General features: G+C 41.3%; 1 protein-coding gene across 6 annotated transcripts in view; it reads left to right on the top strand.

The window, feature by feature from the left end:
• The window catches only part of AKAP9 (A-kinase anchoring protein 9), a 362,315-nt gene that overhangs the window by 154,997 nt on the left and 182,719 nt on the right, over window positions 1-24,599 (top strand). For all 6 annotated transcript variants that reach the window (XM_089686483.1, XM_089686482.1, XM_089686484.1 and 3 more), the window contains 4 exons: window positions 6,045-6,269; window positions 7,711-7,854; window positions 8,317-8,426; window positions 17,371-17,579. In XM_089686483.1, coding sequence (XP_089542609.1) covers window positions 6,045-6,269; window positions 7,711-7,854; window positions 8,317-8,426; window positions 17,371-17,579 — 688 coding nt within the window. The remainder of the gene's footprint in view (window positions 1-6,044; window positions 6,270-7,710; window positions 7,855-8,316; window positions 8,427-17,370; window positions 17,580-24,599) is intronic.

The raw sequence follows: 24,599 nt of genomic DNA, 5'->3' as shown, positions 1-24,599 counted from the left end.
TGTTTCTCTTGTTCAATGAAACCAGTTCTCTGGAAATCTCGCCTCCAGAAACGAATATTGACTTTCTGCTGCATGGCCCTGCCACTCCATTCATCTTCCAGATCCCTTGGAAATTCCTGGTACTATAGATTTAAGGGTGCATATGACTTGTTCAGGAATTAGGTCCAGCGTGCCCGCAGGAGAACTGGACTGCAGGGTAGCACAAGCATAAGTTGAGTTTCTTTCAGGAAAACCTGTTACGTTGCTAATTTAGAAATTAAAATGTTAACCATGAGCAGCATAATGACAAGGCTGCTTAGCTTACCTTCTGATGTTAAGAAAATTGGCACTCCCTTACATTGTGGTCTTCCAATGCCACACTCTCTTTGTATGCAACAGTGAAAGCTTCTGTTTCTAATGTTTCCTCTTAAAAACACCATTATATTTAAAAGAGAAGTTGAGGGGTTTTTTTTTCTTAGAAATCATGCTTACCTAGGTAAATGCAGCATTGGTCTGATGCTGCTTATGCTCTCTTCCTGCTCTAAGACTGACAACTCAAACCCTGATCAAAGATCACTGATCGCTCAGTTCTCAGTACTCTGTAAGCAGAGAGCTGGTGACTCTGTCACTGCTCTCTGCTCTGCCCCCAATTCACTGGAGTGCTGGGCTCAGGCTCTCAGCGGATTACTGAGAGGCTGAGCCAGGTGCCGGTCCAGACATCTAGGTGGATCCCGACTTTAAAGTCAAGATCTTTCCCCAGCCTGGCCCAGTTGAGTGACATCAGCCGACAGTGGACTTTAGCCTGCTATTGGCTGAAAACAGGTCACAGGTCAACGAACTACACTCCTGTGATCCACAGTGAAAGTACAGCCAAATGAGCTTTGACTGTACTTCTTTATATGGTTATGGAGTGATACCCCATTTGCCCCATTCACTCCTTGTGCATTGGGCTGTGTTTCCCAAAGTAACCCCAATGCAGTAGTAAGCTAAGATCCATTGTTTCCAATTGGTTGATGCTTGCTAAATGCACTGGAAGCGGTACGAATCCTGCCTCAGAGAATCTGGTGCTGTGAGGTGCAAAGGGTTCATCAATTCCTGTTATTGATAGGAAGGGTCTATTTTACATGCCTATCTTAGGGTCATGTCAGATGAGGGATCTGTCTCACCAGAGACAGAACTGCTAACAGACCACTGGTCTTTTCTTATGGAGTCTCCCCTTTTCTAGTCAGACCAGCGAGATGTCACTCTCCTGCTTTTCCCTTGCTATAGAGTGAAATTTTGCAGCATTCTGGGCTAGTGCGAGAGTAATTCCATTAGATTAGTAATTTCATTCGTATTTCCATTAATTCCACCAGATTGAGTGTTTTTATTTATTTATATTTTACAGGTACATACATATTTTTACAGGTTCTATTTTCTGGGGATTTTGCCATTGGAAATGTATCTCCAGTGACGGAATTGCTCGACTGACATGGCCTTAAAGTAGAACGCCTAGATTCTTTTTTTTTTTTTTTTTTTTTTTCTAATTTACATCTCCCCCGGTGGGAAAAAAAAATAAACGCAAATCTTCATTTACTATCATATCCCAATTCCTCTTCGGTCCAGCACCAGCAGTCCTCTTCAGGGCAGAATGTTACTCTGTCATTCTGCCTATTTCCCATGAGCCCAGCCTGTTGTTTACACACCCCTTTAGAAAACATGATGCCACACAGGCTGGGCTCACAGTACTCCGGGACTGAGTTACGCTCACACATCATCACTTGAGTGCCACTCAGTCCTGGAAGAATGTTTGCTGCCGCAGGAAGAAGAACCACCTCCTGTGACATCTCACTGGGCTACATGGAAGACTTCAAGATAAAAGATATGTATAGGTCTATAATAAAAATCAAGGAGGTGCAGCTTCGGGTAGAAGGAGGGTGAAGGGTTACAGATAAAAGACAAGGTACCCACACATTGTGTGTACCACAACACTGCACTCCTCAGTGTGGGGATGAACCATAAAGTCCATATATGAAACAGTCAAAATGTAGAAAACTTTGGGCATGAGAAAGATCCATACAACTCCTGCAGCTCCTGGAACTGTTTTGGGAATAATCCACTCATATGAAGAAAAAGAGGAAAAGCAGGGTGCTGGAGTTAGTAGAATGAAAATGATTCCATTTTTTAAAATAAAGCACACTTACATATATAAAACAACTGTGTCCAGCCTAGGATAGTACAAGGACACCATCCAGCAGCAAGGATGCATAAATCCATTGGAGTCTGGCTGATTATGCAGCAGCAGCAGCAATGGTATAAACCAGCGCCAGGGGAAGCCAAAAGGTGGGCAGACCAGCGGCATCTACAGCCACGGACAAAGCCTGGTAACTACTGCCATGTTCTCATTTGAGATCAGTATGAGACGCTTCTACTTTCTTCACAGATGCATTTGATTTGCAGTCGGCCTCCTCCTAAGCTACATCAAGCTGCTCTTGCATTTCCATCAGCTTCTCCAGAAATGGTAGAGGGAATTGCAGTGCTTCCCCCACTTCAGTTTGAGGGATTTGGGCTTTGGGAAAAGAGGTACCGAGGATCGGGTTCAGGACAAGGCTCACTGTCTATAGTGAAGAACAGGTTTATGGACCCTGGAGAAGCTGAAGGAACTGCAAAAGCAGCTTGATGCAGCTTAGAAGGAGGTCAACTGCAAATCAAATGCACCTGTGAAGAAACCCAGAAGTGTCTCAAACTGATCCCAGATGAGGGCAGGACAGTTAGCAGTCTGCGGCTGTAGACACTGCCGGTCTGCCCACCTTTTGGCTTCCACTGGCGTTGGTTTATACTCTTGCTGCTGCATGATCAGCCAGACTCTGATGGTTCAATGCATCTTTGCTGCTGGATGGTGTCCCTGTACTATCCCATGCTGGGGGACAGTTGTTTTATGTGTAAGCGTGCTTTATTTTAATAAAGGGTTACATGCCTGGGGTTCCACTTTTACCGGTACAGTGCAAAATTCGACCTTTCTCCAGTTTTCTTTGCTCTATTTTTCACATTAGTCCCTTATTTCTAAAAAATATACATCCTGTGTTTCTTTTTCCTTTTTTTTCTTTTTTTTTTATTCTGTGTGACTTCATGCACAGATGTCTATGCAAGTCGCAACCCAAATCGGCAAAAGTATTGCAGGAACCTTTCTAATATTTTCTTATTGCAGGCTCTTTTCTAATCGGTGCGACTCTGATGAAGTCGCACCTATTCAAACGGTTCCATTGCTAATCATTGGATGCAATTTGTCACGCGATTTGAACAGTGAAATCGCATGAGGATTCACATCAGTGTGAACCAGTGCTTAGTCCTGCACCTGATTCTGGGAGAAAAGGACTGATTTGTGTAGGAAATAATGTTGTTGGTTTAAGAAGACAAATATTTGTGCCGGTAGTGAGGAGCAGTGAGTGCGGATGTATAGAGCAGAGGGTGAAGTGTCCGCCGGATGTTCTAGATCTCTGTAAGTAACGTTGGGATATCGCCAAGAGATACGTCTGATTATATCCGCTCGATCTCTGGATGTAGGTAATAATACTGCAGTGATGTGAGTTGTTTGTATTGTGCAGGGTCTGACAATCCCAGGGACTAGTCTGGTAAAGTTTATATTTTCTGTGATGGAAATTTTCAGCTCTGAGCAGTTTTCCTTCCAGCAGATGTAGATGATACAAGGAGGTCACTTCATTCTGCTCTGTATTTGTGATGGCGTTACACTTTATCCTTCACCCACACTTCTTTATTCTTTATATTCATCTGCTTTCGCCTCATCTGCTGGAAGTTGTCCTTACGCCTCATTCTCCCTGGCAATCCTGCGTTTAGCCTTTAGAAGTGCAGAGGAAGTGGTCTGAGAAGTATAAACCACTTTCATGCTTACCAGATTACTTTTTCCAGAGTTTAGATGTTCCTGCTTTCAAATGTTTAGGCACTTTTATGTGTTTACATGCGTTTAGGTGCGAGTTTCTAATCAGATCCTGGATGCACAGAATTGTGTTTTTTCTAAACACCGATAAACTGACCGCACCTTTATGCATTTAAATGCTCAGTGTGAATGACAGCATTAAAAACAATTACATGCGCTTTTATGTTTTTAAAAATGTTCTCTAGTGCAAGTTTGACCATACCAGTCTGAATAAGCCCTAACGTTAATCTGTGCTTTACTCATACAGGAAAGGCATCAGCTGACACTAAAGACTATCTAAACCTGAGAACAAAATGTAATATATTGCAGCTTACTAGTTCTGAGATGTGGTGGCTGCATTAGTTTTCTTTTTTTTTTTCCTTTCTCATATGGTGATTTTGTCAGTAACGCTTTTACTGTGCTAGGATGACAACACTCTGTACTGTATCTGTAGAGAAGCAATGTTGTCGCACTAGGACAGGCCCCTTTTCTCATCACCATAACCCCCGGTTCACATCTATGTGGCCATGCGGGCTGCGTTTTGCATGGGCACGAGAGCCCAATCATTTGAATGGACTCCTGTGCCTGTAACACGCAGGGAAGCAGTTCATGCACTTCTTCTGAAAACGCAGCCCACACAGGAACCTCGGTTCCCAGTACGGTTGCGTTTTCCAGTGCGGGCGGCGTGCCATTAGAACTAATGGCACTGGCCCGCATTCCTCTGTGCGGGTGGTGCGGCTGCACGGATTTTCGTGCGGATCCGCAGCGGCACCATCCCCACAGATGTGAACCTAGGGTAACTTAGAGGAGAGGGGTTGTGCAGTCATCAGAGGGAGATGGGAAGAGTGTAACTAGTAGGAGTGCATGCAGCACAGACAGGGAGCACAGGATGTTATCAGTTCACTAGATTTCTGACAGGATCAACGGGTATTTTTTTTTACTCTTACCAAGCTGGTATCACTAAATCATTGGGACACCCCTTCATATATGGTGGATGTGCCCTAAGGTCAGATGTTTCTGGGGACGTATCCACTCTTTGATATATTCAGTTACGCTGGTCAGTACTGTGAGGGACACTCAGATTGCATGGTTGAACATGCCAGTAGACAACATCCCAAGGCATATGCAGACCCCAATTTAATTAATATTTTTAGCAACACAAGATAGATATTGCAGCAGCTTGGAAAAGCCCAGTGGTCATCCTAACTTTGCTGAAACGTAAGATGACTTGGATTATGCCTAATGAAAGTATTTTAGGGATAAACAGGCACTTTTTGATAAATATGGAAGCCCTGGCTTTCTTAATTTCAAGTACCTGTTGTTTAATAGCAGTTGTGGTCGGTGGGGGGCTTTCGGATGGACAAGATTCTCCTCTTTCATCATTCCTTCTCCTTCTTTCTCTTATCCTCTCCTTCTCTCCTTTTTTTTCTTTTTCATTTTTCCTTTTTCTCCTATTTGCTTTTTTCTTTTTCCAACAATGCTGCATATTGTATAGCTCTATCGATACACCTGTTTAATGGATGGTTATTCTCATTTTAGGCGTACTATCTGCTGTTGGTTATTTTTGGTGAATGGCACTTTCTGGGTCCTGGTCTGATGATTAGTTTTTCTCATCAGATTACTTTATTTTTCTAATCTATCTCCTGTCTGCTTTCTCTTTCCATGATAACGATTGCATTACTGACATGCTTGGAGTCATGGGAGACTGACTGTTCTGTACCTACCTTCTATTATTTGGTACTGGGCTGCTTTACCTCTCTAGTTCTCCCAGCTATATTTCCAGAATGTGATGGATGTATACAATGATCTTACAGTTGGTTTTGTATCTTTCTATTATTTTTTTTATGTTAAACAGAAATTATATATCAAAGCATATATTACATTTTAGTGATTGGGTTTACATATCTTGAGTTTAAAACAGATGGGACATATAGGGTATGTTTTATATTGGTACAGCTCTACATCTAACCAAAAATGAAGCCATGCTGCACTGCTTAAGCTGTCTGCCCACTTGCAATCTCTAAAATAGTGGAGGGGCCTGAAATCTGTGAGTGATAACATGAAGCCTAAATCCTGCAATAAGTTATAGGAAGAAGTGTGGATAAATATGGAGGCACAGTGGGCATTCCCTTTATTGCTGTCTTCCTTGCAGGAACTGAAGCAGAGTGCTGCAATGGGCGCTGAGGCTACCAAGTATAAGCAGATGTATGAGGAGCGGGTGGAGGAAATGAGGCAAGAGCTGGTGAGACAGGAACAGGAATACCAGCAGGCCGCGGAGGCTCTGAGATTGGCACATGCCGCACAGCTGGAGAGACAAATGTACGACCAGGAGCAGCTGCTCTCTGAGGTGCACAGGCTGAGGGCACAGCTGTCAGAGGTAAGGACTTCTCTCGGGGAATATTGTTGTACAATTACCTAACCATGTGTATGATTTTCAGAATTATCCAACATTGTGGAAGTCTTAAAGTTTCAACATTATAGGTCAAAGTGACAGGTTCTCTTAAAACCCACCCTAAACCTCTCCCCTCTCTTTCCTTGATACTGACCTTCACCAACCATCTGTTAAAACCCCTCGGAAATACCTCCTTGTATGGGAGAGCACATGCCCTTCTTGGTCCTGAGCTGGCAATCTCCAGGCCCACACATTGCCAAATGAGAGAAGCTGCAAGCTCTGGCATGAAGTATACACAGGGTTTAGACTGACCGTTCACAGTGTGGTGCATCAGACAAACTTTATGATCTTCCGATCAGGTATTACAGTATGATTGCACCTAAAGTAGTTGTAATCCCTTAGGCCTCAGGACTAGCCTCAGGTGATGCACAGAGATGAAACAAATCCTGCATAAGTTATACCTGTTTCTCCGCAGTCTTCTCTTTACATCTTTTCAAAGTCAAGAATTTATAAAGCTTGTCTGAGCGGTCATAAAACAGGTGGCTGAGAGATGAAATTACACTCTGCAAAGCTCAGTGAGGAAGGCTCTGAAAGCTGATTGGAGGGAAGGGACACAGCCCCCTCCACACAGCTCACAGGAACAGAGCTGAGACTGTCAATCTGCTGGAGCTCCCTCCCGTCACCATTTTTATCTTGGTGTCAGGAAAATTCATCAGAAGTTACTCATGCTTATAGCAGGGGAAAGAGACAGTGGACAGAAATGACACTGCTTTGGATTTGAGACAAGTACACACTATAGAGGGATATGCTTTGTTTATATTTCATGTCTGAGGTTTACAACCACTATACCAAATTGCTCTATCTCCTAGATTGTAAGCTCGAAAGAGTAGGGCCCTCTTACCCCTCGTACAATGTTTGTTATTATTGTACTGTGCCATGTATTGTCCCCCCCTCTATTGTACAGCGCTGAGCAAACCCTTTGGCGCTATATAAACTCGATGTAATAATAATATTTCGCCATCTAGTTTTTTTTTTTTTTTCTTTTTTCTTTTTTTGTTTTTTCTTTTTGTTATTTCTTTTTTTCTTTGTTTTTTCTTTTTTCTTTTTCTTTTTTTTCTTTTTCTTTTTTCTTTTCTCTCTCTTTCTTTCTTCGTCTTCTGTGTCCCATTTCACTATAATGTCTTGGTAAGAGTGAAAAATCCCTGTAAAACCCCAGAACAATGTTTAAAAAATGGCTGGTATGTTAACCCTTGCCCTCTGGTTCTACCGTTGCTTTGTCCTTCAAGCTAGACATAGCCTATAGCCCTCCACGTCCTACAATAACGCCTTCAGAGAGAGGAAAAAAAAGGTGGAGGGATATTTCAGTGTTAACTTTCCAAGATATCAATTATTTATCAGCAAAGTGAAATGAGTTTAATTTGTTCAGAACGTCTCGGTGATCAGCGAAAACCAGGCCACAGAGAGGGAGAAGCTTCTGCTGGAAGAACTGGAGTCCATGCAGCAGACGTGTGCAGAAGTCACGGGGAGGACACGGGATTGTATCCTGCAGGATTGCAGTTCTCAGACACAGGTATAGTTATGTCAGGATGCTGTGCACCGAGCAATGTAATGCAACTCTGCCTGGACACTGTTTACTTTTCCTTTGAGTATCAAATTATAGCTGCTGATAGCAGTAGGAGGGGGCGGGCTTTCCCTGTTGATAGGACAGATTGGCTCCTGTCTATGGTTACCAGTGTTGTCAGGAGTTGTCGGCCTCAGCTATAGCAAAGTCACTCCAAGATAATGACATATTGTTTTGTATTTATATGAAGGCAGATCTGCCATCAGTTTCTTGTCCTTGTCTCATATGGTTTTTCTTTTTTTTTCTTTTTTTGTTTTTTAATGAACAAATGGCATAAGAGGACGTTGTGTGCATTACCGCCTCTCTGTTATAAGAGAAAAGCAGAAGGTTGCACTTTATTTTTATGTCTGCAGCGGAATGACAGGATTCTTATCTCTGTTGTCTTATTTACCTTTGCAAAAACTCGCACAGGAGGAACCAGTTGCTGATCCAGAGACAAAAGAGCAAGTATCCGAATGTGGGCAAGGAGAGAAGGGATTGGAGGAGAGCAGGAGTGTCACGGAGGAACCCAGTGGTGAGAGGTAAGGGCATTCATTTAATCTGCCTGTAGAAAGATTTCTTCTGATAGGGGGGGTTTCACTGTAAGTGTATCAATGCCTCTACTTCTCTACCATGAAATGTTCTTGTTTGCAAAGCAAAGATGTTATTTATTTAAAATGTAACTTCTGTTTGGAAACCTGTGGTGACATATTGTCGAATGAACCTTTTGGAGAGGTCACTCTGATACAGGGGTGGGCAACTGTGGCCTTCCAGCTGTTGTAGAACTACAAGTCCCATGAGGCATTGCAAAACTGACAGTTACAAGCTTGACTCACAAAGGCAGAGGCATGATGGGACTTGTAGTTCACCAACAGCTGGAGGGCCACAGTTGCACACCCCTGCTCTAATAGAATATATCAAAAAGTCCAACTGATCTTTTAGTTTGAATCAGCTAAATACTTTATAAGTGCACCGAAACAAAAGATGTGCAGAGTTTTTGTAGCTTGTTTTCTTCAAAAGCGACTAAAGGTTCCTTTTTTTAAATAACAAACTTGTCGTACTTACCTGCTCTCTTCAGTTGTTTTGCACAGAGCAGCCTGGCTCCTCCTCTTCTCGGGTCTCCTGGCTCCTCCTGTCTGTCGGGTGCCCCCACAGCAAGCAGCTTGCTATGGGGGCAGCCACTGCTCCGCTTCTCAGCCAATGAGAAGGCAGAGACCCAGGACAGCCGAGGCTGTCATTCACATCACTAGATTGTGATGAGGCTCGGGTAAGTATTAAGGGGGAGGGGGGCACTGCTGCACACAGAAGGTTCTTTTTTATTATTATTATTATACAGGATTTATATAGCGCCAACAGTTTGCGCAGCGCTTTACAAAACGAAGGTAGACAATACAGTTACAATACAATTTGGTACAGGAGGAAACAGAGGGCCTGCTCGTTACAGCTTACAATCATAGAATGCATGAAGGTAAAAAACCTTCAGCCTTTAGAACTTTAATTTCTTCAAATATGGCTCATATCTGTGTTGTGTGTCATGTCTAGAATGGTGTTTTTGTAATTATAGCCTAGTAATTTTACTCTTCTAACGTAGCTACTCTTCATGTGTAAAGTACTGATGTCAGAGCTGTAAGAATAGCACACATTTGGAAAATGGTAAATTTATATATATATATATATATATATATATATATATATATATATATATATATATATATATATATATATATATATATATATATATATATATTCGTAGTAGTGGCTTGCATGGTTTGTCACATGACCCATTTTCAAAGTGAAAGGGAAGCTCTGATTGGTTGCAGTGTACATCCTTTTCTTTTTAGAACTTCATATGTAAGACTGTATATGACAATATCTAGTACTTTAGCTACCTGAAGCCTTGTTGGTATTTTGGATCAAAGAACTTTGGTGTGTCCCTGGATTACCTTGTGTTTTGTGATAGGCAGTGCATGGTTTCTGCTGTGCCCTTCATGGCTGCAGGTCCGCCTGTTTCTTGGCTGGAGTGTTATAGGCTGTAGGATATGAGCTGCCCAGTCATCCATCTCATAGTAAAAGCTGAGATCTGTAGTGTGGTTATTCTGAATACCTGCCATGTTCTGTTCTTTACTTATCGACAGGCTATGTCTGTCACGTCTGCCCCACGTGTGTGTAGAATTACAACATTGTCTTTCCTCCTTTTGTTTCCTGGAGAAACCTGAAATGTGATCTCTGCTTGTTGTCCGGTGGCGTTTATAATTTAAATGTCATCACTTCAAGTAAAACAAAAATGCAAGGCTGACATAAGTTTCCAAGGACAGGTAAAAGGTGTTGCACTGGAAAACAAGGAACAGAAGGTGCACCAACCTTGCGCATTACCTTTGCAACAGCTTTATTATGTACAAATAAAATAAATATATAATCACAAACGACTCATTATTAAAGACATATCAAAGTCCACAATGCACTCCAGGTAACCTGGTCTCCTAAGCAAGTCCCATCCACAAGAGGACTATCCAAAAGGCTGACGCGTTTCAAGGGGGGTCCCTATTTCCTCAGAGCTAAAGGTGTCGGCATGTGTTTAGTTCCAACTCAAACGTCATCTATTCCTCAGGCACTAACAAAGAAGGAGGTATGCGTATACAGACTTGAACTTATTTCTACTTTTGTAGTCAAATCTGAGCAACCTCTTTATACACCGATCAGCCATAACTTTACAACCACTGACAAGTTAGAGGAATGACAATGATTATTTTGTTACAATGGCATTTGGAAGTCGATGAGATATATTAGCTAGCAAGTAAACATGTTGTCCCTGAAGTTGATTTGTTGAAAGCAGAAAAAAACGGGCATCACAGTTTGTTGTGTATGGGGCTGTGTAGTTGCAGACTGGTCAGGGTACCTATGCTGACCTGTGTCCAAAGCCAAAAGCATCTAAAATGGTCATATGAGCACAGAACTGGACCTCTGAGCAATGGAAGAAGTTGGCTTGGTCTGATGAGTCACATTTTCTTTTGCAGTGCCTTGAAAAAGTATTCATACCCTTTGAAATTTTCCACATTTTGTCATGTTACAACCACAAACGTAAATGTATTTTTTTGGCATTTTATGTGATAGACATATTGACTGAGTATTGACTCAGGGGGGCTGAATACAAATGCACGCCACACTTTTCAGGTATTTATTTGTAAAAAAATTTTGAAAAACCATTCATCATATTCCTTCCACTTAACAATTATGTGCCACTTTCAAGGGGTATGAATACTTTTTCACTGCACTGTAGACAGGGTGGATTTGATTTAAATCACGATTTAAATCACTAATCAGTAAGGCTTGATTTAAATCCTAGTTTTCTACATAAAGACTCATTCTTGCTGGTATAACTTTAATATACAAGTAGATGAAGATTTTTAGAATAACAACTTTTCATATTACTTTTTTTATCCCCAGTTTAATAGGTTAATCATTCATATTTGGACAACTTTTCTGTTGTACTTAGGAAGGAGAAAAATAATCATTACCTTAATAATAACAATTTAAATAGATTTATTCAACTGAAACAATAACATTCCAGCATATGTGATTTGCTTAAACAAACATCCATGTTTGTTAACTAATTTGCCAAAACAAAATATATATATTTTAAGAAACTTAGACTGTCAGCCCCTTCCTCCTCACACTTAGTTTCACTTTCTTCTTGTGCAGATCTATTCCACTCCAAACAATCAGAAAAATATTGTTTCTATTCTATTCACTGAACTTCTTGAAACCTAGCACTGAAGGGGTTGATTCTGTATTCATAGGTTTGTAGAAGTTAGGATGAAGGTCTTTTTCTTAACTCTCTTCATGTTATAACATTTTTGCTGTGAAGAAGAGGCATGTGATCTCCGCTGAGTCAAATTCAGTTTTGAGAACTGCAAAAGTAAACCAATCATCTGTGATAATATCTTGTAGGCAGAGAAACTGCCCAATAATCTTACAAAAACCTCTGGAAGAGCATGACATTGTGAATGGATTCATGGAATTTATTTACCAAAAAAATTAAACATATACAGCCTTATTCTACATAATTAAAAAACGAATCTTTATTTCATGATGGAATATCCTTTGGATGGTAATATATTTTCCTCAAAAAGCATTTTATTTTAAAAAATCCGATTTTAAATAAAAAAAAATCCGATTTTTTTTTTTTTTTTGTTAAATCATTGATTTTTATCCACCCTGACTGTAGATCATGTGGATGGTCGGGTGAGTGTGCGTCACTCACCTGGAGAAGAGATTTATTTATTTCAGGTACTTATCTAGTGCCATCAATTTACGCAGTGCTTTACAAATATATTGTACATTCACATCAGTCCCTAACCCTCAAGGGGTGTACAATCTAAGGTCCCTAACTCACATTCATACATACAGATACTAGGGCCAATTTAGACAGGATCCAATTTACCTACCAGCATGTCTTTGGAGTGTCGGAGGAAACCGGAGTACCCGGAGGAAACCCACGCATGACACCTGGATGCAGTCTGGGAAGAAGGCAAGCTGGCGGAAGCAGTGTGATGATTTGGGCAATGTTCTGCTGCAAAACCTTGGGTCCTGCCAATCATGTGGATGTTGCTTTGACATGTACTACCTACCTAATCTTTGTTGCTGACCAAGTACATGCCTTCATGGAAAGTTCCTTGATAGCATTGGCCTCTTTCAGAAGGATAATGTGCCTTGCCACACTGCAAAATTGGTTTCAGAATAATTTGAGTAACACAAGTTCCAGGTGCTGACTTTGCCTTCAAAACACATTGGCTGTACTCTGCTTTTATCATTAAATTACATTGAATGGATGTTTGGCACACTCATTGAATTATATATAGGCAATAAAAGCCTGACAGAGGTTCTAATCTCAGCTCTCCAAAACTAAAAAACAATTGTCTAGAGATACATTTTTATTAGCAGATTAACACAGCTTGAAAGCATGATGGCAGTTCTGGGCTTACTTATTAGAGAGCCCGGTATGTTTTTCAAACATAAGGTCATGTACAGTATTCTGTCACTCAAGGAGCTGTACAAGATAATCCGTGACAGATTCAGTCATGGAATATTGCTCATTACTATGATTTGTCCCTGAAACAGGGGCGGACTGACAACTCATGGGGCCCCCGGGCAATAGGGGATCATGGGGCCCCTGTGTCCTTGCCCAAACTCAAAAAAGCCTATGAAAAAGGTACCAGGGGCATCTCATGGGGCCCCCTACTGACCCCGGGCCCTCGGGCAGTGCCCAAGTTTCCAAATGGTCAGTCCGCCCCTGCCCTGAAATTCTTCCCTATAGTAGACATGAAAAAGAGAGGAAGGCGCCTCTAAGTGCAGTATAGACAATGTATTAGTGAACAATAGATGAATTGCACTTACGAGATAAATGGCTAAAAAGACTATTTAGGAGGTGAAGTGGGCGGTAATGTGTTTCGGAGCATGCTCACTATCCTCCTCCTTCAGACCTATAGTAGAACCTAGGGAGAATATCATTATCACTCATTCATCTCCATCTATAAGCCTATTGATTGGCTCTCTCTAATCTTTTTACCATATCATAATACCTTCATATACGAGTGCCTTGTTAGAGATTCTCACTTGATTTTATATGAGGGGCATTCAAGTTAAACTGGGACTTTTGAATTTATATAATAAAAGAACAAATTTCAAGAAGTGGAAACTGCATTTATTTTTCAACATACTCCCCTGCTACATTTATACACTTATCCCAGCGTTTGACTAATACCTGGAAAGCTTCGACATTTGTCAGTACGCCTAAAGCATCCTAGGACAGCGTGCTTCACTTCGTCATCATTGTGCTTATCGTCCCCACAGAAAGATTCATCTCTTGTGCAACTTCACAGCAGGTTATGCATTGATTACCCAGGATAATGCGTTCCACGCTCCTTTTTTGCATATGAAATCTATTGGGCATCAGTCTCCCTGACCGACTATGGCTGGCCATACACTATACAATTTTCTGTCCATTTTCTGCCCAATTTCCTTTAGATTTACCCTTTACTATGTAGTGCAAGAGCCTGCCTATTTGTATACAGTTGAAAGTGTTGTTAGGTTTTACCTCCTATTATATAGTTTTTGGTAAATCTAAACCAAAAATCTCAAGAAAATTGTATAATGTATGGCCAGTCTAACACTCACCTGACACCCATTCCTTTTAATTATGTGGCAGCAGATGATGCATTTACCTCCCTCGTTGCTTGGAACTCGCATCCCCATGATTAAGCTCTGGGGAGGAAATGAACCACGTTTGGGGGCGTGGTCTGGCTGGAGCCTAGGCTGAGATTGCCATTTACTCTTCTACAGTGGATTTGCAGCCATGTGCGGCCTATAGGATACTTCCTTCGCTACAGATTCAACCACAAGTGCACTGCAGCCCAAAAAAGATTTGGAGGTTCTATGTTCCCGTTTACTCAAGAGGTGCGCATAAAAAACATCTTTCACTATAGCAGCATCATGCTTCTTCTAGTTCTGGGTTGGTGAATTTGAAAAATGTCACTTTTACTTGTCTCTGCACAACCGGAGTGTACATGATACAGGCTGTTTTAAAGGAGATGTATGGACTGTGTAAATCAACAGACATACTCGCCTGTATGCTGCAGCATCGCTGTGATGCTGCAGCTGTCCCCCACCAGCTCTAATGCAGGCCGTAGATGGGGAGAAAACCGGCCGATTTTTCTTTAAAAAAACGAAAAATTGGTCGTTCAATCGGCCAACGTTACCAGGAACAGTAAAAAAAATCGGCCGATATTCATCCCGTCTACAGCCGGCAAAAAGTGTTTCTGCAGAGAGCTCCGCTATTTCTTTGACAGTTCTTTGACATTTATAGCGGCTGCAACATTGTATCTATTTGTATCCATTTCGGATACAGATGTTTTTATTCAGAAACAAATAGATACAATGTTGCAGCCGCTATAAATATCAAAGAAATAGTGGAGCTCTCTGCAGGGACACTTTTTGCCAGACTGGAATTATTCTTCTTCTTCCTCTTCCTCCTCTTCTTCTTCCTCTTCTTCATCCTCTTCTTCTTCTTCATCCTCTTCTACTTCCTCTTCTTCCTCTTCTTCTTCATCCTCTTCCTCTTCTTCTTCATCCTCTTCCTCTTCTTCTTCATCCTCTTCCTCTTCTTCTTCATCCTCTTCTTCTTCTTCATCCTCTTCTTCTTCTTCATCCTCTTCTTCATCCTCTTCTTCTTCTTCTTCTTCTTCATCCTCCTCCTTCCTCCTTCCTCTTTCCTCCTTCCTCCTCCTCCTCTCCCCCCTCATTTGCCCATCGTTGCCGCGAAAATCGGCCGATTTTTTTCAAACTTTACCGATAAAAAAAAATCTGCCAAAATACCGAAAAACGGCCGACCTATTAACCCACTAACGATCCGAAAATTGGCCAATTTTATTTTCGGCCGAAAAATCGGCCGATTTTCGACCCATCTATGGCCTGCATAAGACTGAGAACTGAGCAATTACATGACTTCTGATGAGTCTTCACGAAGCTGAGAGCGGTGAATTCAGTATCTAATTTATGTTGGCGGTGTACCTTGGAGGTAGGAACATTATATTGCATCATGTAGACTTGCTCGGGGATCTCGCTTTTCTGGGAGAATGTTAATATATGCATCTAGTTAAATCTCCCATTTCATTGCAACCTGTTAGGCACCACCTGGGCTTGCCTATTAAAGGTGCAAGCAAAATCAAGAGTAAACTGTCAACTGATGTTCTTATGGCTGTGAGATGTTTGATCACCACTGAGTGGTAATATTCAACCCTTCCCTACCTTAGAAGACTTGAAGAATTGAGTTAGAATGGTACGTCACATGGGAGATCTTACAGTTAGACTAATAAATACGATGGATACATTTTTTTACTACTTTTTTTTTTTTTTTTTGGGGGGGGGGGGTGCCATGTGCATCCTGCTTGGTGGCTTTTGATTTGTATTGGTATTGTCATTTGAACTGTCTTTGTTAAAATTTGGCTTGTTTGAGTCATTTTATATTGAGATTGTGTGACTTTTTTTTTATTGTCATAAAATCAAGTATTAATCACAAAATATAAATGTCCCATATCAATATGTGCATATCTGTATCAGAAAATTTTTTTTCAAGAAAAGGACACCATAAAAAAGTCCCTTGTGGTGAGAAATACGAATTCCAAATAATTTTTCTAGCCTTCCACCTTTCACCCGTGCACACTGTTGGCCTGTTGTTTGACTTGCTTGTGACCTGTTCTCTTTTTAGCTATGTAACTTGATGAAAAGTTATAAAATTTTGCAAAAACATACAAAGAAATACATTCACGACTTTGGTACCCAGAATAGAATAATGAGAAGGAAAGCAAAGCCAGATGGATAAACCCAATGTTTCGGGGGTGTAGGAATCCCCTTTCTCAAGAACCTCCTGTGTCTTATCTGACAAAGTTGCTTGTTTTACAGGTTGATAGACAAGGCTAGGAATCTGACAGGTCTTCTTTAGGCATTGCATTAGACTGAGTTCCCTTTCCAAATAAAGCACTGACATTCATTGTATTAGAAATGAGTGTTCATTCTGAGAATTAATATTTAAACCTGTGATATATGTGAATATGAATATTGATGATACTTTAACATTCTGGAAGCAAGCTGTGGGCTGGGAGACTCTGTCTATGATTACTGGATTGAATATCACATAAATCGGCAGCCTTTGTGCCTGAGAAAGCTCATTACAACTTCTGCTTGCAAGCTAGACTTTCCCTTTCATGTCAGATTTTTCAATACGTTCTTACCGGTCAGGTGATGCTGCTGGTGCCAAAAGGAACCAATTACCACTTTTATCAAATTCTGTACATACACTACATTAAAACCAAAGCGAACTGGTTAGAAAAAAAAATGCTGCATCACCCATGTGGTTATTTGAATGTCACACAGCTCAGACCACATTCTTACAGAAACTGCCGTAAAGAAAATGAATTACAGAATAGGCCAATGTGAGAGTACAGAAAAACGCACAGCCAGAGCTCTTGCTTTAAAAGCCCATTCACAATGGAGCACACACATTGTATTGGGTGGCCTGTTCAAAATTAATGGGCTGTCAACGCATGAAAATGCAGATCCTGCATACAATTTTTAAATGCAAAACAGTGCATATGAATTTGCGCACTGTGGTGGTGTCATAGACTGTTTCCTAGTTTTTAGTAATGATCAGGATCTAGAGTTACATGCTCCTGATCATGTGACCACTGTGACATTCAATCACAATGGTCACCTGTTGGGGCAGTCCTTCATGCTCCCCAGTTAAAGGGATGCCAGGGCTGGACGGGATGAGGTTAAACAAGAAATTTCACCTACAAAGTTCCATGTTTATTTATATATATATATATAAAGCTTAATGAGTTTTTGGGGAAAAGTTAAAACGTCTGTCAGGGTCCAATTTATATTTTAGGTTCCTAATGCTATCATCTCTCTCTTTTACATTTTTGCCTCTAGGAAAAGCCTAAAAAGGGTAAATAAACGCCTCCTGAAGATTCTGCTGGAAATAGTGAAGACGACTGGGGCAGTAGAGGAGACTATAGGGAGACATGTTGTTGGACTGCTGGATAAATCAGGCCGGAGACAGTCCACGTCCAAGGTGGTTGTCTGGAACCCTGAACAAGGAGACCTACAGGCCACATCTGCTGGGACAGTCACGGTCACCGGTAAGTCTTGCACACTACATTTGTAACCATGGGTTTGTGGTTTCACAGAAATATATTATGCAGCTTATTAAAAAAAAAAATAGCTTTTTCCACCAGAACGTAACACTTAGAATTTTCACATCAGCATGCACATGACGGAATGGTCCGCTTTCAGCTGGCAATGCATGTATCAAAATTCAACCAGTTCAGCAGCTAGCAGCCGAATTTGGTTCCATGTATGGGCAGACTGGTTGTACAAACGTCGATCTACTGATCAACTTCTGTACAAGCAGCCTACTTTAAAATTTCCACACGATCAGCACCACTGACTATAGCCGGCAGTGCTGGTCAGTGTATTCTGACGGTAGGAAGTTTCCCTGCCATCAGAACACATTCGCTCAGTGGGAGTGATTTCCCCAGTCACCTCGAAGGTTAACCAAAAAAAAATATGACTAATGTGTGGGCTGTCTGAATCTTTTTTTCTTGCTGTCTTTAGAATTCTGTACTGAGATCCTCAAAGTTTCACTCTAAATTTGTTTCTCCTTCCTGAATAATTTGTCTGCAAAAACGGGGGCTGCTGTCAGCAATCCTGTCAAATTGACTGTTGGGTCCAGATCTGTTTTGCAATAATGCCATCGGCACTCCTGTAACACAGAGGGGAGTAACAGCCAGACCTGGCCAGGATGGCTCTCGTAAGACCTACTCTCTAGCTCCCTTGTCTCCTCCTCCCATGCTCGTCTCCAGGACTTCTCCAGGGCTTCCCCCATCCTCTGGAACTCCCTACCCCAATCTATCAGACTTATCGCCTACTCTGCTCATTTTTAGGCGTACTCTGAAAACCCATCTCTTCAGGGAAGCCTACCCCGCCCTCAGCTAATACTGGAATCCTCTACTCTTCCAACCACTGCATCCCCCACAGTTATTACCTATTGTACCACTCACCCCTCCCTCCTAGATTGTAAGCTCCAAGGACCAGGGCCCTCAAATCCCTCTTGTATTGAACTGTATTGTTACTGTATTGTCTCCCACCATAATGTAAAGCACTGAGCAAACTGCCGGCGCTATATAAATCCTGTATAATAATAACAACATGCCAATGTTAAATGCCAGCCCCGATCACTACCATTGGTCATATATATGCATACAATAGGGACTGTTCTAGGTAGAAACCCAGTAACCTTCCATTATATCTTTTAGATTATGGGAGGGAACTGAAGACGCTAATACTGGGAAAATCAAACCCAGAAATGTAGGGCAACAGTACAAGAATATGCATCCACATTGTTTTATGTAAACTACAGTATTACCAGTAAACAATTCAAAGTCACAGACTGAAACCTATTGTTGATGATTGGACTAGTGTCAAGATCTAGAAGAGCTCTTCTTATTAGAAGTATTTAAATACACTCTTGGATCAGCCAATAGTGTTTAATGTGTGTACTATATTACTTAGTGCCAGCAAGACTCGGCATGTTTTATTTCCTTGGCAAGCACAGGCATGTTTGAGTCATAAATATGTGTTGGAAGCATGCTCCATTGCTTTAGGGGAAAGTTACTTGAAGTGTGCTCATTGAGAGAAAGGATGGAATATCTGCTTGAAGCATGCTTTCTGCCAACAGTATTTTATTGTTGGAATGTTGCTTCTCTCCTCTATAATTCTCTGATAATCAAAAAATTACAATATTATCAGTCTTTTATGGCATCCTGCCACTGTTGCTTGTAAACCATGATATGTGTTATTGCATTTGCCCTACAACGGTGGAATAGAGCATTGTGATGTAAGTAATTCATACAGTATGAAGTAATACACTGGCCCTCCAGCACGTGATGATTTTTGGTAGACAGGTTCTCTTTGTTGAGACATCCAGGATCAAAAAGACCCTGGATGTCTCCCGTATACTCCACTGGATGTAATGCAGTGCACATCACACTGCATTACATTCTTTACTGGCTAAGAAATCTGTCCATGGGGACCCAGAAGTGACGTCATAACGTCACTTCTAGGTCAGGAAAGGAAGGGGAGGGGAGTGGACGTGCTTCCACCTGACATGTGAGTCCTGCTGCTTGCCTACAGCAGGTCTAAAGGTTAAAAAAAAAAAAAATTACCTGCCTGGCACCTGGAACTACATGTCCCGGGCGTCGGGCAATATAAATTGAACATCCCTGCATCTGGACCATAACACCATTTTCCATGTGGCCTCAGAATCTTCTAGGTGTGTTTTGGCAAAGCTCAACTGTGACAGCTTGTGGCCTTTCTTGGGGAGCTGCTTTTTTCTTGCAACCCTCCCATACAAGCCACATTTGTGGAGAATTTGTGATATTGTTGTTACATGCACACAATGACCACTCTTTGTCATCAATTCCTGCAACTGCTTCAGAGTTGCTGTAGGCCTCTTGGAAGCCTCTCTGACCTTTCCTCCTGGCACTTACATCTGGTTTGCAGTGACATATTGATCCAGGGAGGGTCTGTGTTGTACCAAATACCTTCCACTTCCTAATAATAGACTTCACTGTGCTTCCAGGCATTGATAAAGCCTTTGAATTTTTTCTTTTTATCCATCTCCTGACTTGTGCCTGTCCACAACTTTATCCCAGAGATCGTTTGACAGTGCCTTGCCACCCATAGTTGATCGTTTGCTTCATTTGCACTAACAGGGACTGAAATGCTACAGGAAAGCTCTTTTTTTCGTGCTGAGCTAATCAAAATTACCACAGCTGATCAGAGTTGAAAGTCGAGTGGCTTTATGTGCCATTGAGAATGTGATTAGCTACACCTGATTGCGTTTACGAGTCATTTTAGGAAAGGGGGGGTGGGGGTGATCCTTTTTCCAACTCAGTGATTCTGTTTTTGAATTTTTCTTTTCTGACATGTTGGTGTTATGTCTTTCACTTGGAAGTTATAAGTTGCACTGAGCAAATACAGCTGGTTAAAACAAAAACTGTGTCTGTTTTCATTACAGGCTGCAAGCAACAAAATGTGATTAAAGGGGGGGGGGGGGGGTGATACTTTTCTATACCCACTGTATACGCAAGACAGTGAATACTCTTGAAAAGTGGAAAAAAGTAGCTAAGCTCATGTAGAGCAGGCTTAGGTAGGAGAACAAGCAAACGGAACGATACCGGTCAGGAATGAGAGCCAGAACCAATAGGTTCAGGGAGTAATAGATGCAAAATATACATCACACAGATATAATACTGAGGCATTGTGTGACTCCAGGGATGGAGATTAAGGGTTCGTACACACATGCCATAAATGCTCCCTTTTAGCATGCAGGCTGCCATCAGTTTTGTCAGGCAGTTTCAGCACATGGCACTGTTTACATTTTTAACTTAATTGGAAATGTACAAAGTGCACATCTCTGTACAACAGCGTGGTGCACTGCGCTACGGTGACCTCTGGTGCCATCCAGCTCACTGCAGAAAATGCAGCTTGTCTGTGTTTTTCTGTACAGCACATCACATTAGCATTTTTGTGTGAATAGGGCACATAGAAAATAATAGTTTTCTGTGTGCCCGTGCAGAAAGATCTTTGCACATGGTGTGAATACGCCACAAAGTATCAAACGGCGTCAGTGTGAGACACCGGCTGGTAAACACTAAAACTAAATCTTTCAAGTCAGGGAATCAGCAGGTGTTTGTTTCTGATATACAGTTGTGTTCAAAATACTAGCAGTCAGACATCACTAACCGGATCAATCCCTGTTTTTGGTAGAAATGATATTTCTACATGGCAAGTAATTTACTAGCAGGTGTAGTAGAGTAATAGAAATCCAACAGAACCAACAGTCATGACATGCATGCTGCTGATTCTGTGTAATTGAATGGGGCATGTTCAAAATAATAGCAGTGTGGAGTTCTATTAGTGAGGTCATTCATTCTTTGAAAAACAGGTGGCAATTATTGCCCTTATTTAAGGAAGGAAGGCAGCAAATGTTGTACATGCTGGTTACAGTGCATTTCTCTCTGAAATTCTGAGGAAAATGGGTCGTTCCAGACATTGTTCAGAAGAACAGCGTACCTTGATTAAAACGTTGATTGGAGAGGGGAAAACATATAAAGAAGTGCAGAAAATGATAGGCTGCTCAGCTAAAATGATCGCAAATGCTTTAAAATGGCAACCAAAACCTGAAAGACGTGGAAGAAAGCGAAAAACTACCATTCGAATGGATAGAAGAATAGCCAAAATGGCGCGGACTCAGCCAACAATCAGCTCCAGGAAGATCAAAGAAGGTGTAAAGTTCCCTGTGAGTACTGTTACAATTAGAAGATGCCTATGTGAAGCCAAGCTATCTGCAAGAAGCCCCCGCAAAGTCCCACTGTTGAAAAAAAGACGTGCTGAAAAGGTTACAATTTGCCAAAGAGCACATTGACTGGCCTAAAGAGAAATGACAATACTTTGTGGACTGATGAATGTAAGATTGTTCTTTTTGGGTCTAGTGGCCGGAGACAGTTTGTCAGACGACCCCCAAACACTGAATTCAAGCCACAGTACACTGTGAAGACAGTGAAGCATGGTGGTGCAAGCATCATGATATGGGGATGTTTCTCATACTACGGTGTTGGGCCTATTTATCGCATACCAGGGATCATGGATCAGTTTGAATACATCAGAATACTTGAAGAGGTCATGCTGCCTTATGCTGAAGAGGAAATGCCCTTGAAATGGGTGTTCCAACAAGACAATGACCCCAAACACACCAGTAAACGTGCGACATCTTGGTTCCAGACCAACAAGATTGACGTTATGGAGTGGCCAGCCCAATCCCCGGATCTTAATCCAATAGAAAACTTGTGGGGTGACATCAAAAATGCAGTTTCTGAGGCAAAACCAAGAAATAGAGAAGAACTGTGGAATGTAGTCCAATCATCCTGGGCTGGAATACCTGTTCACAGGGGCCAGAAGTTGGTTGACTCCATGCAACACAGATGTACAGCAGTTCTCAGAAACAGTGCGACTACAACCAAATATTCATTAAGTGATTCAAAGGAAAGCAAAATCTTCAAACATTTTTCAGTTTATATAGTGAATGTTTGAGTTTGTAAAGAAGAATACAAACACTGCTATTTTTTGGAACAGTCTAATATTCACTTTTCTTCAATTTTTTTTAGAGGAACAACACAAATTTGATCAGCTAATTTAATAATTTCTTAATTTAACTAGGGTCTATTATCTTATTTTCTACACAGTGGACACCTGACATATAAGGTAATAGGTAGAAATTGAAGATATTCTTGTAGACTTGCAGGGAAGACAGAATTTTAGGGTGTGCTGTTGGCCTAGCAACAACCCAAAAAGAATGCTGGAGGTGAGGTAGTGTCAAAGTCTGCAGACACTGAAAAGTGTTGTTAACCTCCACATGCAATCAGCCATACCTTTTATGACCACTGACAGGTTAAGTGAATATCATTCATTATCTTGTTACAATGGCATCTGAAAGTTGTAGGGATATATTAGACAGCAAGTAAATATGTCCCAGAATTTGATAGTTCAAAGCATGAAAAATGGGCATCGCAGTTTGTTGTGTATGGGGCTGCATAGCCGCAGACCAGTTGGTGTAAATGCTGACTCGTGTCCACATGGAAGAAGGTGGCCTGATCTGATCTGACATTTTCTTTTACATCATATGGATGGCCAGGTGTGTGTCCCTTACCTGGGGAAGAAATGGTAGAAGTATTCAGTATGAGAAGAAGGCAAGCAGGCGGAGGAAGTGTGATGATTTGGACAACATTCTACTGGGAAGCTTTGGGTCCTTCCATTTATGTGGATGTTACTTTGACACATGCCACCTACCTAAACAGTGTTGCTGACTAAGTACACCCCCTCATGGAGACTGTATTCCCTGATGGCAGTGGCTTCTTTCAGCAAGATAATGCGACCTGCCATACTGCAAAAATGGTTCAAGAATGGTTTGAGGAACACAACAACGAGTTTGAGGTGTTGGCTTGGCCTCTAAATTCTCCAGATCGATCTCAGTGCAATTGAGCTTTGGTGGGATATGCTGGAAATACAAGGCTAGTTCATGGAGGTCCCACCTCTCAACCTGTAGGACTCAAAGGATCTGCTGCTGACAACTTGGTGCCAGATACCACAGCATCAGAGGTCTAGGGGAGTCTATATCATGATGGGTCAGTGCTGATTTGGCAGCAAAAGGGGGATCTACTCAATATTAGGTGGGCGAACATAAAGTTATGGCTGATCGGTGTGTGTTTTGTGTTTCTGTTTAACCCCTTCACGCCTAAGGGTAAAAAAAATCTAAATACCTAAGCACAATTTTGCACTGTTGACATGTGTTGGTATCAACCGTACATAAACTAGCCCAAAATAATAGAAAAATTTTTTTTTTTATTTAGCTGTGTGTTTCTTGTTACTACCATAACCTACCACCAAAGAACAAACCAAAATAAATTTTCCAGCTCTTGACGATCGCAGCGATACCATATATGTGTATGTTATTTGTTGTTTATACCTGTAGTACAGCTCAGAAACAATAGCGCACATTTTGTTTTTTTGTTTGTTTTTTTTTTTACCTAAAACTGATACCAAATTTTTTTTAAATCCCGACCTTTGACCCTGACCTTTTGACCTTTGATTCTGACCTTGACTCAAACACTTACCCTGGCACTGAACTAGATCAAACCTTGATCTAGGTATTTTTTCTTTCTTTTTTTTTTTAAATATATTTATCTTTTTTTTTTTTTTTCCACGAACATTTTTTTCCCCTCTGCGTGCGGCACGCTCCCAGTGGAAAGGCAGGTACGCGTTTACAAGCATTTTGGATTTGAAACACTGAAAAAATCGACATCTGAACTCAAGTTTGTTGCGTTCAAAAAAACGTCTGTAAACTCAACTGCCTGTAAACGACTGTAAACAAAGATGTGTACATATAGATGTCATACATTCATTGTTTCAGCTGCTGCAAGAATCCAGAGGTTTCCTGTGGCTGGATGTACAGGTAGATACAGACAGCTTTGGCCACTGAGCCTGTGTAAAGCAATGCAAAGCGAAACAAAACAGCGCACCAACCTTGCGCATTACCTCAG

The sequence above is a fragment of the Staurois parvus genome, unplaced genomic scaffold, assembly GCF_062004578.1.
Source record: "Staurois parvus isolate SC_StPar_1 unplaced genomic scaffold, SC_StPar_1.0 ptg000400l, whole genome shotgun sequence".
Classification (NCBI taxonomy): domain Eukaryota; kingdom Metazoa; phylum Chordata; class Amphibia; order Anura; family Ranidae; genus Staurois; species Staurois parvus.
The sequence above is the reverse complement of the archived record's forward strand: the minus strand, read 5'-3'. Positions and strand labels throughout refer to the sequence as shown.